Below are 15023 nucleotides of genomic sequence, written 5' to 3'. Positions count from 1 at the left end.
ATCTCGACGGCAGCTGGGCTCTGATCTAAAGCCACGCTACCCCACGCAACTTGAGCGAGCCAGTACCCATTTCATCGCCGGGTATGGAAGACAACCGGCGTGAGGTTGCCGCCACCCACTTAGCGGCGGGCTGAAGAGACAACGTCGGAAGAAATGGACTGCCTAACGCGGTCAGCCGCCCTTTATTGGTAAATCATCTGGCCTTGCCTCTTCCGCCCAGAGCACCTATCAGAGCGAGGGTACATGCCCACTTCAGCCTCGAGTGCTCGGATCCGAAGGTGTAAACACAATCTTCAGGGCGCAGAAGCAGACACCGGCGACCACGATGGCCAGGCCAATAATGAGTCATATGGTTTGCATGAGAAACCCATCTTCGACCCACTGGTTCTTCCGCTCAAGATGCGACCGGCGCATCCCAAGACCTCGCAAGCGAGACCAATGCGTGTGGCCAGGGTTGAAGTGAGGGCCCGCCGTATCCTGGCGTATACGCCGAGAAGGCCGACGTGACTCAACGAGAAGCCAACCCAAAATGCGATGTTGGGCGCCAACTCAACCCGATACAGGCAGTAGGACCGATCATACCAGCAAATAACCGGTGTACAATACCGAAAAGCGGAGGCTATCGATAGTTTGGCAGCAGGCCGCGTGGCCGCCGGTGAGTTGGTTGTTTAATTTTCACTCGGAGAAGGGCCGTAGGAGTTGGCATGGATGCAGATCGCTGTCGGAGATTGCTCCCAGAGAGAGGTGAGTTCGCCATGCTTAAGGTTGTGATGATAATTGGAGTCAGCGATGAGGCAATGCAGTTACGGGCTTGGTAGGTATGTATATAATACATGGGCCCCTTTTGGATGGAAGGACACCAAGTGGTGAGTCGAGGATATAGTCGGTCCAGGAGGTTAACATTGTTGGTTTTCTGCATGCAGCATGGCTCATTTCCTTGATGATGTGGCGAGCGTTTGAGTTGAATGGCAATGCAGCTGACTAGCCAAAGCGACCGCCATGCTTGCATATGTAATATGGTCAGCCAATCATCCCCAGTTTGTATCGACGACAGTCATGGCCACAAGAATGGACTGCTACCCTGGACCCGCCAGTTCTGGTAGGCCTTGATGCTGTTAGGCGCCTGCATCTTCGCTGTGTACGTCTTCGTGCCTTATGCGCCCGTGTCGTTAGGCCATTGCTCATAGTCGTGGTTGATGGGGCTGCCATAGCTGGAATGAAGTTTCGCTCCCGAATCGGTGGACCTGAGCTCGGCTCATCTTACCGAGTAGCGTACCAACAATGGGTTCTCGTACATAGGTAGCGAATACTAGACCAGCGGTTAGAATGGTGTCCTGCATGCATGTCGCGCTTGAAACCTGACCGACACCTAACTCAGGGCCTCGGACCTTCGCATTGATTCGTAGGTGCTTAATGGCGTTTCTCACCATATATTCTGCCATGGAGGTAAGTCGTGACACCTGCGCGTAGGTGGGTAGAAAAATGGACTGGATACTTGTGCCCAAGCCCATTTCTGGCTTTATAACGCTCAACGAATACAACAGTGACGGTGTGGGAAGGGGGAATAGAGCATCGCTCTACCAAAGGATCTCATACACGAAGACCGGGCGCGCCGCGTCAATGGTCTTGTGTTGCGATTTACCTCGTTGGGATACGAAAGGGCACTTCAGGTAAGGCAGCCGCAGTTGATCAACATATGAGTTCACCATGCGTCTTAGTCTTGGGTCAGTACCACCAGGCTACATCCAGCGATGTCCGAGGTCGTCCAAAAGGGGGGGATACAGCCACTTATTCCTTTTACGGTGTGGAAGAGACATGACAGCCATGAAGAGGGAATTGGAACTGCCTGGTCGTCGTCACCATGTGCCAGGTGGTGTTGCGGCTTGCGAGCTGTGGCCATCAGATGGCTGTTCCACGAGTAAGCAGCAACCGGGAGACATGCCCTGAAGATTAGATGACAGAACGTTGAAACTAATGTTGACCTACATGTACGCAATTGTCATCGTCACTCTGCACACATGGCATTTAATTGCCCGCTGCCGAGCCTGTGTGGCCCTTTGCAAAAATGAGTTGGAAATACCATCGTGTTTGATTGTGGGTAAGTTTTCACTGTCTTAGGTGCACCGAGATGGAGGCCAATTAGATAGAAGATTCAGTATGTATTGCTTCGGTTGCCTGGGGCAGTTGCAATCGTAGTCCAGACCTTGCGATAAGCATGGGAACAACAACTTACAGCAATTGAAGGCAAGGTCATTGACAGCATGACTCAAAAGTGAGGCAGGCACCTGCCAATGCCTATCAAGGTTGTTTGTTTCCTGGCTACCTGGTAGGAAACAACGAGATATGCAGCACTGGGGATGGATTGTCAATTCAATTGAGAGCTCTTACTGGCCAATCAGAAAATTCGCTTACCTGAGCTTGTTAGGCACCCACAGAGCTCAAATGAATTTTAGTGGACCTACCTGAGACACCCACCTAGTAGCCTGGATCAGCCAGGCCCCACCGAGGCCCTTGGAAGGGCTATAAATACTTCACTCCCCTCCCACTCTCTCAGTCTTCTCTTTCCCTTTCCTTCTTCATACTTACCTTGCCGGGGCTTGGGGAGATCAAGTATTCCCTGGGCCAGGTTGAGGAACCTGCATTGCACAGCGCGGCGTTCTCTCTTCCTATACTATCCTTCGGGGTCGTATTCGGTGGAATTTTTGTTGTCATCATTGCTTCGTGCAATCCATCTTTTCATTATGATTCGGTGTTTCGAGCATCGTCATGAAGAAGAGCGTTAGAGGCACTTAATGTCGTGAAGCGGCCATGGTATGTCCCAGACATGGTTGACGCCAAACGTAGGAGTCTGTCATCTGATGGAATCCCATCATACAACAAGATTGCTCTACTGTCGCGATATCATAATATGCGGTCGTTTGTTTGCATCCGATTTGTTTTGTTGACCGTCGCCCTTCGAATTTTGAAGCAAACTGGTTCAATCAATCCAGTGTTACTCTCCAAGATATGGGTTTCACGAGGTCGGGACTGAAAATCATGGTGCAGAGAAGTTGGTTATCGATGAGATGCCTTGTCTAGGACGAGATGCTTTGGGAATTCGGACATGCTATTGATGGATGAATCAAGCTAGCATTCATAGTAGATTCCCTAGGACTACAGGCAATCGCAGTAATTTCCCCGGATGGATTAGGCGGAGAAGGTAAGATCCTGGCGCGATCTACGAGTCACAAGCCATTATATACCTGTGCGATGATATCGTCAAAGCTGTGCAGAACCGAGCAGTCGTGTGTAGTCCGAGAAGGTTGGAAGGACCTCGAAATTTACAAGCCTGTATCGTTAGTGGTGTAGCAGGACGCGATCTTCTCGGCCCTTTGCTGATGCTGTAGACATCTGTCACGCTCCAATGTCGCACTTGGCACGCATACAATGACTGTAAAAAGATCGGTTAATTGAAACAATGTCTATTTTTGTTTCGAAATCGCCGACGACGTCTCGTAGCAGTTGTATCGCGAACCAGATATGCATGCTTGGTAGCCACTATTCCATCTAGCATCCAGCATCGAACCTAGCGGCATGGGCAGTAGGCATGGGGTTAGAAATCGAAGCGCTACGTCGAACTTGTGAGTCGTGACAGGGATCGCATGCCGTCCGGCCAATAATGTCCGCCCTGGCCAACGCTACCAGTTTGAGAGTTGAGCCACTCGTCCACCACGTACGTCATTGTGAGAGCTACAAGCATGGATGCAGCTGTCGAACAGCATGTGCCCATACGACATGCTTTCTTAAAACAACCAGACAACGCCCTCCCACGCACATCACCATCGAGAACAATGCGATAATCGCACAAACATTTGTGTGTTCAATCCGCGTCTACCAAAATGATGTCTTCTTGTTTTGGCTGGGGCAAAGGCAGCGATGCCGAGCGCGAGCCTCTTCTGCCACAATATGAGCAGGATACACATCTTCAACGGGAGCTTCAGCGCAAGCTCCACAGCTACCAGATGATACGGGCCCTGACTCGAGGATACATGCCCAGCACCGAACAGACAATCATCAACCTACGCACTCTTATGGCAAGCGATGCCCTCAATCCCGACAATCCAGACTTATCAGACAGTGGCAGGCGACTGGTACGCCTCACTAAGCAGTGGCTTCACCAATTCATCACGCTTCTACGAAACAAGAACAACCAGGACCAGCTGCAGGATCTCATTTGGTTCCTGACCAAGAGCAGAATCTCGGTAGATGTCGCAGACCTGCAGGCTCGGGCCCAAAAATCCAAGGCTAAGGCCGATGCCGCCGCCGCTTACAAGAGTCTGCAAACCGTTGGATCGCTACTTTTCACCAATCGCGACTTCCGCGTTTTCCTTGGCGACCTCGGCGTTGTGGGCCGGGAGATTTTCAAGGACTCGGCCTTCGCCTTGAGTTCCGCCGCCGAGGAAGCTGGCAAACAACTCGAGCCCTCTGCCGAGGAGCATGCAGGCGTTGCAAAGCCGAATGGGCCGGCGACAAATGGCAAGACACCGTCCGGGAAGGGACTGCAGGGTGACGTGGAGGATGTTGCCGATATCGTAGCAGCAAAGGGCAAGGATGTCGCCCAGGCCGCTGTAGAAAGCGCAGAAGACAAGCTATCTGGAGACGAGGGCAAGAACTTGCTCAAACGACTACAGCAGGTTGTTCTCAACCTCCGAAAGCGCACGGATTATTCGGACTCTGTATCCACGCTTGGTCTCCTCATCAAGCGTTATGCCATGGTCTACTCCCGGGCAGCTGAGGAGATTGCCGAGGTTGCTCAAGACGACGTCCACGAAAATCAGGAAACTGACCGGGCCATGAAGAACATATGGGCTTTCGTCACGAGTTTTGGCGACCAGAAGGAATGGGATCGGTGCGAAGAGCTCTTCAAGAAGGTCATGGCTCATAAGGACAAGGACCCCGAATTCGAACATTTCATGCAGGAGCTGGGCGACAGTCTACAGCGTCTCCTCACGGATCCCGAGTTCTTCAACGATGCTGACCAAAAGCTAAAAGACCTGCGCGAGGAGAGCAAGAAGATCGGGGCAGAAGGCAGCCTACGCCATGACGCTGACGAGCTCCTGCACCAGCTGTCAGTTACCTACCAGAGTATTCTCAGGGACGAGGATGTTCACAACTTGATGACAACGACTCTTCGCATCTTCGGTGTCTTATCGCCCACTGATATGACCGCCAATTCCGACTTGATACAGGATGCACTCAGTGTGTTCGTCCCGTTGGCGATATCTGCTATTCAATACTTGCCAATCCCACGCCTGGAAGTCAGCACACCACAGATCGATCTGCTTCTAGAGAATCTAATTGTCGAACCGGGCAAGACTGTCAATCATACATCCTTCTTACCCTACAGACTGAAAGTCGAAAACTACAACGATTTTGAAATTCGCAAGGCACGATTTCGCACCGCTACGAGCACCAAGAACTTGCTGTTGATCAAGATTGATGGTCTCTCCTGCCGCGCGGATGAAATGGGGTTCTGGCTGCGCGCCCACAGCGGGCTGTTCCGTCTTGCCGACCAGGGAATAGCAGGGTTTGCCCTGGACGAGCGCGGCATCGATGTTCACCTCGAGGTTGAGGTTTGCCGCGAACGTCTGGAGCAAATTCTAACCTTGAAGGCAGTTCGTGTTCGTGTGCATAAGCTCAATTACAGCCTCAAGAAGAGCAGGTTCTCGTGGTTGGGCTGGCTCATCAAACCCTTGCTCCGGCCAATACTGAAGGCGACTATGGAGGTACAGATGGCCTCTGCCATTAGCGACTTCCTCCACGCGGCCAATCGCGAGCTACTGTACGCCAGAGAGAGGCTGCGAGCAACGAGGATTTCGAACCCTGACGACTTGATGACATTCCTTAAGGCAGTAGCCACAAGGATATTACCAGAGGAAGACCCTGATCTATACACGCGAGTAGGCGTCGACGAGCCTGGCAAAGGCGTCTTCAAGGGTGTCTACACCCCTGCCAGTGTTGTGAAGCTGTGGCACGAAGAGGCAGAGCGGGCGAAAGACCGGATCGAAGAGTACGAGATTGGCGGCTGGCGCAACGAAGTCTTTGATACCCATGTGCGAGCGCTTACTTAAGGAATCACCACAAGTTGCGCGGCTTTTGGTTTGCCGTGGTCCTACTGAAATTAAAAAGAAGGGAGAGAGAAAGAAAAAATACTCGAATGCTTATCCACCCACCTTGTTACGTCATTCGGAGCTTGATTACGGTACTATGGGCGTTGATGGGATTTCTGCTTGGGCTCAATTATCATGGAGTTAATGATGCTGTGTACAATACATCAAGTACTAATTACTGAGGAGTCGGGTGGGAAGAGAGCCTGGTCTCTCAATTCAATCGTTTTCCCGTATCGCTGAACTCGAGATGCCCGTGTGCTCACTATTGGAAGTGTTACATATGCCCGTCTAGCAAGCAAGGCTAGTTTTGATTGAGGTCCCCATTTACTTGCGCTGACATTTTCAGTTCCCACCAATTGCTACATGAATTATGTAGGTATGTCCCCAATGCAACTGCGATTTTCATAAAGATGCACTTGACGAACTCGCATCACATTTCCGCATCGTACCAAAGGTCAACCACAGCACTAGCTGCGAAATGATTGGTACCGATGGAGCATCGCCGTGCTGTGGCATGGAGATACCACATAACCTAATCCATGACTTCAGATGGCCGTTGAAAGGATTGGATTTTTTTTTCTTTCTAGAACTCCTCTAGAAGGACGCCACAGTATCTTGGCGCAGCCAGGCACGAGGGAAGGCACGTTAAGGAGCCCTGTCGCTAGTAGCGCACTTGATCTGAGCGCTACAACATCACCCCTCGCAGACCCTGACTGGCACGCTGGGTTACCATGCGCAGAAGCACGCGGGCCACCGGACTTGCTGTCAGGTGTGTCACTGCGCATTCCTCCTTCCACTTCAATTGTGCCATGTACCCTGTCAGCCAGTTTTCCACCTAGGCTGACCTAGCGTGCTAAGGCATGGAAGGTAATCACTGCGTAAGGAGGTTAGGAGATAATGGCCCACCCTGAAGTCCACCTATCAACAGTGGGTAGCGTCCTGGACTTGCCCCCCCTTCTTACCCCCCTCGGCCCCTTGTCCCATCATCATCGTCCAGTGAGGTCTGCCAAGCCTTGCAAAGTAGCGTCTACCTGACATATCTGATTGATCACTGATCCACTGTGGTGGCACGCCCCGGCACCTCGGAATTTGTGCACACCACCCGCATTTTGTTAACTCCTCCAAACCTATCTCTGCCTGCCGTCCGTCCCTGAGTTGTTTCCCGTCACCTCTGCTCGACTAACCATACTTCTTCTGTGCCTGTGCGTCCCCGTGCATGTTACCGCGGCCAAGCCACCATTCACTCCCTCCCGTTCCCCTCTCTCGTTCTCAGACGAACAACCACCACGACGAACTCTTCCCAGCTCAACCGGGGCTGGCGCATGGCGAGCGCTGTATCCTGACCCTACCCTGGGTTCAATGATGCATCTTCGCCTGCTCCGCTGCATGCTCACCCGATTATCCGCGCTAGTCACGACATGATGGCGCAGTCCGAAACCCGTCTCGATAGCACTATCGTAGAAGTTTTAGCGAACGACATTCGGCCGACCTTTATTGTCGAGATTATCGAATCCGCATCTGCCCCTCAGCAGCAGGACCAGCAAAACCAACAAGCCCAGGAGGGCCAAGAGGACGCAGACGACCAGCATGGCCTGCAGCTCAACGTCGTCCATGTCAACCCGGCTCTTGAATCGAAACCGGGTCTGCACGAGGAAGTGCTCAGGGTCACCACCAGTGGCCATGGGAGATTCTTGTCTTGGATCGGAGGCAACGACACGCTAGATGGAGACACGAAGTCCAAGACCTTTATGCACCACGACATTTGCTGGTCGCGTACACCTTTCCGCCAGAAATGGGTCATCGTGGGGTGTAACAAGCAGGTGGCCCATAACAAGGCCCTCGTCAAGGAGCAGATCGCCGTCAAGACCAAGGAGGCAAATGAGTCGATTGCCAAGTTCCAGTCCATTGCCGAGTTCATTCCAAATGGCGCTTGCTTTGGGGATCGCGAAGGAAACATCACATTTGCTAACGATGCGTGGTATCGTATAATAGGAGTACCAAAATCTACTCCGCTTGAATCATCAATCTTTATGGATCGCATCCTCGAGGAAGACAGGCACAACTTAACTCGAGCCTGGTCTGAAATGAAGCACTCGGGCACAGTCAGCATTGAATTCCGCGTTCGCGGCGATAGTGACTACCCCCTGCACCCTCCCATTGGAAGTTCTCCGAGCCTGGAGAAAGCCGGACTCGATTTCACTGCAGAGAAGCCCAAGACGCGTTATATATCCGCAGCGCTGAAGGGCGAGCTGTCGCCCGACGGCACGGTTGTGCGCGTCTTGGCCTGTTTAACGGATGTCACCCTCTACAAGTTGGCGCTCGAGGAGGCTTTGCGCCATGCTCAACAGCATCAGAATTTCAAGGAGATGGCCGAATCAGCAACCGTTGGCATGTATGAACTGAACATGGCCGGCCACTTGCAATGGGCGAACACCACATTCTACCGAATGTGTGGCCTGGAAAAGGCCGACATTGCCAATGGTTCTCTCAAACCCTTTGAGTCCTGTGTAGTCGAGGAGGACCTGCCGCTCATTCAACAATCCTTGGACCGTTTGGTGGCCGGTGGCCGCAATGAGCAGAGAGCCGAGATCCGTTTGAAGAAAACCTGGACTGAAAAGGACAGCTCCGGGAATGAGATCAAGGCGCCGCGATGGGCATCAGCGACTTTTATGCCCGTCAAGAACTCGGAAGACACTATCCAGACCTTCACCGGCTGCTTAGTTGACATGTCTCTGCACAACTGGCGGATTGCATCAGAGAGACAGCACAAAGAAGAGGCCATCCGCCGCCAACAGGAAGCTATAAGGCGACAAGAAGAAGCGATTGAGTCGAAACGACAACAAGAAAACTTCATCGACATGACATCCCATGAACTCAGGAACCCCCTGAGTGCGATCATACAGTGCGGCGACTCCATCCTTGCTTCACAGACCCAAGTGAGTGAGCTGCTCAACACTTTGCGTTCTGAGCTCCCTAAGAAGTCGGCCACTCAAGCGGTTTCAGATTACATTTCGCGAGCCTCGTACTTGGTGCAAAATACTATCGAGAGTGCCGAGACTGTTCTAAGCTGTACTCAGCATCAGAGTCGCATCGTGGACGACATTTTAACCATGTCAAAAATGGACTCCAACCTCTTGTCTGTGACCCCAACAACGGTCAATCCCATCTTGATCGTAAAGGAAGCGTTCAACATGTTCCGAGTAGAGGCTCGGAGCGTAGACATTAACCTCACGATGACCGTGGACCCGTCCTATACCGAGCTGAACATCGAATTTCTCGACCTCGATCCTTCGCGACTCAAACAAGTTCTCATCAACCTCCTGACCAACGCGTTAAAATTCACCAAAAACCAGGCCAAAAAGGAAGTGTCGATAAGAATGAGCGCTTCCAAGAGGCGGCCCCGAGATGGAACGTCATCTGTGCAGTTTATTCCACGCACGTTGGAGGAGCCGCAGCAACCCCAGCGAGTACAGATTGGAGTCGAGAGCACCTTCTTGATGTTCGAAGTCAAGGACAGCGGGCAGGGCCTGAATGATGCCGAAAAGAAGTCATTATTCCAGCGGTTCGTCCAGGCGTCACCCAAGACTCACGTCAAGTACGGCGGCTCTGGGCTGGGCCTATTCATATCGAAACGCTTGACTGAGATGCAGAACGGGGCTATCGGGGTAGCATCGGAACCTGGCCACGGATCCACATTTGCCTTCTACATCGAGGCGCACGTTCCCAGCGACGCGGCAGCTCAGGAGGCCCGGGAAACGAACCGAAATCTCGAGAAGATACTCAAGACTCCCACTGGCACGCCGACCATGCTCACTCACGACGGTACCCCTGTAGAGGAAAAACTGATCCACGGGGTCCTCATAGTGGAGGACAACCTCGTCAACCAAAGGATCACGCAACGTGCCTTGAAAGAAAGGGGCTACAACGTGCAGGTTGCGAACCACGGTCTTGAAGCGTTGGAGTTACTGGAGAAGACGGATCGCCGCGGAGGCGACTTCCCCCTGTCGGTGATCATGATGGACATGGAGATGCCAATCAAGGACGGGCTGAGTTGCACAAGGGACATTCGGGAGATGGAAGAGGAGGGTAAGCTCAAGTCGCCTCGGATTCCCATCATTGCGGTGTCGGCCAACGCGCGGACGGAGCAGATCGAAGAGGCCAAGGCGGCGGGATGCGATGACGTTCTGGTGAAGCCGTATCGGATACCGGAGCTCATTACCACGATGGAGAAGACGGTACGCAGGCTGAACACGAGCAAGCAAGAAAAGGGGGAGGATATGGAGAAGTAAGTGCTGCCTATTATTATGCCTTCGGGCTTCCTATCAGTACATAGGGACGGAATTCCGATGCTGTTCAGGAGAATCGAGGGGGCTGTTGCACATCTAGATGGTCTAAACCCGATATTTTACAGGAACGGAGAGTCAAAACACTGCATTGGTTGCGTTGCTGTTTGATTAGATACCCCTGTGCGAAAGTCGAGGATATGCAGTTGCAGGGACGACGATATGGATGTGTGAGCTTGATTGAAGGGTATACTGGCGTGCGGATGTACATCCTGTGGAAGAAGATTTGATGTGGCTGTGAATGGTTTGGCAGCTGTACCTGACTCTTGTACTCATGGGAAGACCACTGGTGAATAAGAAATATTCTGAACCATATTATCGAGGCGATGCGTACGCATTCTTTGTTCTCGATGCCAAGAACCGCCGAGGGGCTCTGGTATTCGTGGCCCCGCACCATAGCGACCGGAGCTTCTCTTTTTTTCTTCATCGGCCTCCCCCAAGAGCTGCCTGCCAGAGTCTGGCAGGATTAAGGTTAGGCGATGGATTATGCTGTGTTTCCGGATTCTCTTCTCACCGTCTAAGGACGGTGTTTCCGATGCCACGCGCCCTCCTGTCCGGCGAACCCCCACACTCATGTCCGTGGGTGTGTGTGTGAGCGTCTAAGCATGTAAGCGGGACGATCTTTAACCCGTTTCATGCAGATTACGCCTACTGCAGGGACACGCACCTGGCATCCCAGGCGCGCCATGCAAACAGTGGCTTTACTTCCGGGCTTGTTGCGAGTTGAGTCGTCGACATGACGTGGTGTTCTCTTTCCACTAATAGTTTTCTCGTTTGCATATCTCGAACACCGCAGAGACGGGATGGATCTGCATCCCGCTCGGGTAAGACAGATTAGCGTGCATTATCGTCGCAGGGGAATAAAGGACAGGGGGGGGGGGGGGCCGGGCATTACTACGCGCATCCATCCCAAATTATCCTTCGTTGGAGGCGTCCGTCCGAGCAGCACCCGAGGCCCAAGAAAACATGGCGCCTTGTACTCTTGGCTGTAGGCCACACCTTCCTTGCCATGGGACCGGGTGGACTGGGGGGAGGATTCGAAGGATGTAGGTAGGAGTAGCAGGTGGTAAAATTGCCAACTACAGCTCACTATATGTTCACTTCCCGCTGGGTATATAAAGACACCGTCCCATCCCCTTCAAACCTTATGAGGAGCATCCACACAAGTAGCCAGCAGACATAAACCAAGCATCGTATTCATAGCTCACAACATATTTGACGTTGTTCAAAACAAACCGACATATTATAACTCACGAACCAAGATGGCGCCCGTCCACAGAGTCACCATGTTCAAGCTGCCCGATACCACGGCCCAGCAGAAGCTCATCGACGCATACGCGACTTTGCTCAAGGATCAGAAGAAGGTCAGTCAACGATAATATGATGCCCGGCGATTAACGAGTGTCATATTCCTGATAGCCCCCACCCAGCCTTCGTGACCTGCCCTCCCGGTTCATTCTTTTGACACACAATACGCACGCAAACACCCTTACTGAGAACATACAGGACGGCAAGCCTTACATCATCCACATGACGGCCGGCGAAGCCATGGAGGACCCACGGTCGCAGGGCTGGACCGTCGTCAGCAAGGCCGAGTTCGCGAGCCTCGAGGACATGCGGTACTATGACGAGCAGTGCGAGGCCCACGCCGCGCTCAAGAGCTATGCCAAGGGTCTCGGGATTCAAGGCGGGCCCTCGGGTGTCATGACGGTGTACTATGAGGCCGGGGCCAGCCTGTGATAGAAGAGTATGGAAGGAAAAGGGGATCCCAGTAAAAATTAGTAGAATGGGAAGCCATGGTTTTAGCCATGAAACACATCAAGACCTCTCGACTCCTGGTCTACGCAATATAGAAGAATAAATCCCACACTGCCCGACTACGCTATAACGTACATCTTCAATGTGTCCAAGGAGTCTTGTACTTACGCGGAAATCCATTCTCTCCCTCTTTGTGCCAAACTCCGCCCTTATGACCGGAACTTCTTGCTAGCCTCACTGAATCCCATCCCCCCCTGGATAGCCACGGCCATCTGCTCATCCGCCTCGACCTGCTTCCTCATGAGTGACAGAGCCTGCTCCGCCACCTCGGCCGGCAACACCACGACACCGTTGACATCGCCAATCAAGTAGTCGCCCGGCCGGACCGTCAGCAGCATTCCTTCTTCGCCCTGTGGTTGTTGTTGCAGCGTGACGGGCACGTTGACCCCCGCGACCTTCAGGAGAGGCGCCGGCGGCGCCGTCCCGACGTCGCGGGCGAAGACGGGGTAGTCCAAGGCGCGCTGCTCCTGCACGTCGCGGAACCGGCCGTCGACGACGGAGCCGACGGCCCCCAGAGCCCGCGCCCGGGTCGACATCAGGCCGCCGTAGACGGCATTAGGCGTGCCAGCCGGTGCCGAGACAAAGACGACGGCTCCGGCGGGGACGCTATCGATCTGCGTGTCTTTGATGTCAGCTGTTCCGTTCCGTACGGGACGAGGAAGATAAGAGACGAAAGTCGAGGCACGTACGTAATGGGTAGGATGCTTGGGCGCCGGGTCGTCTACCGGCACGTACTTGACCGTGTAGGCCGGGCCCACGATCTTGGTGGGACCGTCTTGGCGCTGGGGCGACCACATGGTCAGGCCAGGAAGGAAGCCGCCGTTGTGGTACTTGAGCTTGCAGAGCGCATCCGAGACATCGCATCTGGTATGGTTGATAAGCATCATGAGTGGTCATACGTTTTGAGTTGTACGGCATTTGAGAGGTGGATCGGCTGGTTCGTGAGCCGTACGTACGTTGTGTAATCCTGAAGTGCCTTGATGATGTCTTGTTGAGACATCGTGGCGGCCATGCTGCTGAGCTTGCGAGTCTGAGAATAGGAACGGCAACTGTCTGTGAAGCTTCTAAAGTTTAAGAACACAACAGATCTAATCATCAAGTTAACGTCTAACGAGTGGTAGGTAATATGTGTCGACAATGAGACAAGTAAATTGCATGTACGTGGAACCACACTGTTGTTGTTGTTGTTGTCGAAGCTTGGGATGATCGTCACATGCCGTTAGCCCGAGACGTGAGCCGGAGCTTCTAAATCGGCCCCGCACGCCGGATACATCTGACGAAAGAGAGATGCCGACATGACCTGTACGTAGCGGAGTGGCTCATACGTAGCTGGGCTACTTCCAGTAATGCATCATTCGATTATGCTATCTGTTAATACTTCTTCATATGTCAAGCATCACATCCCGTATTTGCTGATTTGAACTGTATGGTTTGCTAAGTATAGTACGGTTGGGACTGGCGTGTCACGAATCTCATCATCCTAGCTCTTGAAGTGACAAGATGGTCGCAACACCGCTAAACATTACAAAAGCCATTCAACAAGTGTCGTTCAACAAACGAGTTTGAACATATTAAACGGCTCTCATCCTCTCATTATGCATCCGCAGACACCGTCGTCGCGACCTTAGCCTCCGCCTCCTTCTTCACCCCCTCCATCCACAGCCGCAACCCGTTGCTCAGCGGCCCCGCCACGAAGGCCCGGACAGTCCAGCCCAGGACCCCGTAGAACGTCTCGTAGTTGTAGTACTCGCACCCTCCCTGCCCGTCCTCGACGAACTCCTGGACGCGCTCGGCGCGTACGTGCCACGGGTCCCCTTGCGTCTTCCACGCGACGCGGAGGCCCTTGCGACCTTGCCCGCCGTCCTCGCGCACAAACTCCTCGAGCCGCGTGACCTCGAGATGCGTCGTCCGCGACGACGCGCTGTCCGGGTCCATGTGCACCTCGAAGTAGAACCGGGTGCCGAGTAGCAGCAGGGGACCGTCCGCAGCGGCAGCAAGGTGCGGCGCCAACGCGGCCGGCACCTCGTCCAGGGCGGACGCGGGCGCGGGCGTCTCGACGACGGCGCGGGGGATCCATTTGTTCCACGACGGGTAGGTGGACGGGTCCAGCACCACGGCCAGGCAGGCCGCGGGCGGCGCGGCGATGGCGGTCGAGAGAATGGCCGTGGACGAGCCGCCGGGCCCGTAGGTGGGCGTGGGGATGGTCTCGGCCGCAAAGGTCGGGGCCTGGCCCAGCGGGATCTCGGTCGGCTTCATGGTGCTTTGTTTTTTGTTTAAGTATTCACTTCTTCCTTCTAAAAGTGGAGGTAGAGTCTGAAACACTACAAGCGATTGATAAAACGAAGCCTCTGGCGTTTTCTAATATTTTCTGCTTGATACTTGATGGCCTAATCACGAAAGAATGATGGCAGTGGGGGCTGGTTTAATGGAAAGTAATGGCGATGGCTGTTAATCAGTTGCAGGGCGTACACACATTCGTCCCGCCCTAGCAGAGAGCCTATTACAAAGGCCCAGGCGTACCTACATGGGCTTCTAAACCTTTGGTTTTACACGTCCGCCATGCCATTAGAAACAAGACCAGTAATTGATAATTCACCGATCCATTTTTGGAGAACAAGATCTCAGAACATATTATTATTGAATGGCTTCACCTTGGGATAGTCTATGCCCCGGGCGGCATCGTCTCACCTATCGTAGCAGTAGCTAAGCAGTG

At 53.3% G+C, this 15023-nt stretch overlaps 5 protein-coding genes across 5 annotated transcripts; 3 read left to right on the top strand and 2 right to left on the bottom strand.

Moving 5' to 3' along the window:
• Positions 1-3878: 3878 nt before the first annotated feature.
• PG985_012181 (bactericidal permeability-increasing protein) lies at positions 3879-6110 on the top strand (the record flags this gene model as incomplete). Its single annotated transcript, XM_066831948.1, has 1 exon — positions 3879-6110. One exon carries the CDS (start codon positions 3879-3881, stop codon positions 6108-6110), a length of 2232 nt encoding a protein of 743 aa, XP_066679998.1.
• A 1460-nt stretch (positions 6111-7570) lies between these two features.
• PG985_012180 (histidine kinase group protein) lies at positions 7571-10438 on the top strand (the record flags this gene model as incomplete). Its single annotated transcript, XM_066831947.1, has 1 exon — positions 7571-10438. One exon carries the CDS (start codon positions 7571-7573, stop codon positions 10436-10438), a length of 2868 nt encoding a protein of 955 aa, XP_066679997.1.
• A 1316-nt stretch (positions 10439-11754) lies between these two features.
• Positions 11755-12232, top strand: PG985_012179 (uncharacterized protein; the record flags this gene model as incomplete). The annotated part of the gene is made up of 2 exons (XM_066831946.1): positions 11755-11856; positions 11999-12232. The coding sequence occupies 2 exons, from the start codon at positions 11755-11757 to the stop codon at positions 12230-12232; spliced, it is 336 nt and encodes a 111-aa protein (XP_066679996.1).
• A 227-nt stretch (positions 12233-12459) lies between these two features.
• On the bottom strand, positions 12460-13310 carry PG985_012178 (uncharacterized protein; the record flags this gene model as incomplete). The annotated part of the gene is made up of 2 exons (XM_066831945.1): positions 12460-13174; positions 13267-13310. The coding sequence occupies 2 exons, from the start codon at positions 13308-13310 to the stop codon at positions 12460-12462; spliced, it is 759 nt and encodes a 252-aa protein (XP_066679995.1).
• Positions 13311-13903: 593 nt separating this feature from the next.
• PG985_012177 (uncharacterized protein) lies at positions 13904-14566 on the bottom strand (the record flags this gene model as incomplete). The annotated part of the gene is made up of 1 exon (XM_066831944.1): positions 13904-14566. One exon carries the CDS (start codon positions 14564-14566, stop codon positions 13904-13906), a length of 663 nt encoding a protein of 220 aa, XP_066679994.1.
• Between the last annotated feature and the right edge of the window lie 457 nt (positions 14567-15023).

Source organism: Apiospora marii (assembly GCF_038362585.1).
Source record: "Apiospora marii strain CBS 49790 chromosome Unknown utg000009l_segment0_segment0, whole genome shotgun sequence".
NCBI lineage: Eukaryota > Fungi > Ascomycota > Sordariomycetes > Amphisphaeriales > Apiosporaceae > Apiospora > Apiospora marii.
This window is presented reverse-complemented; position numbering and strand designations above follow the sequence as displayed.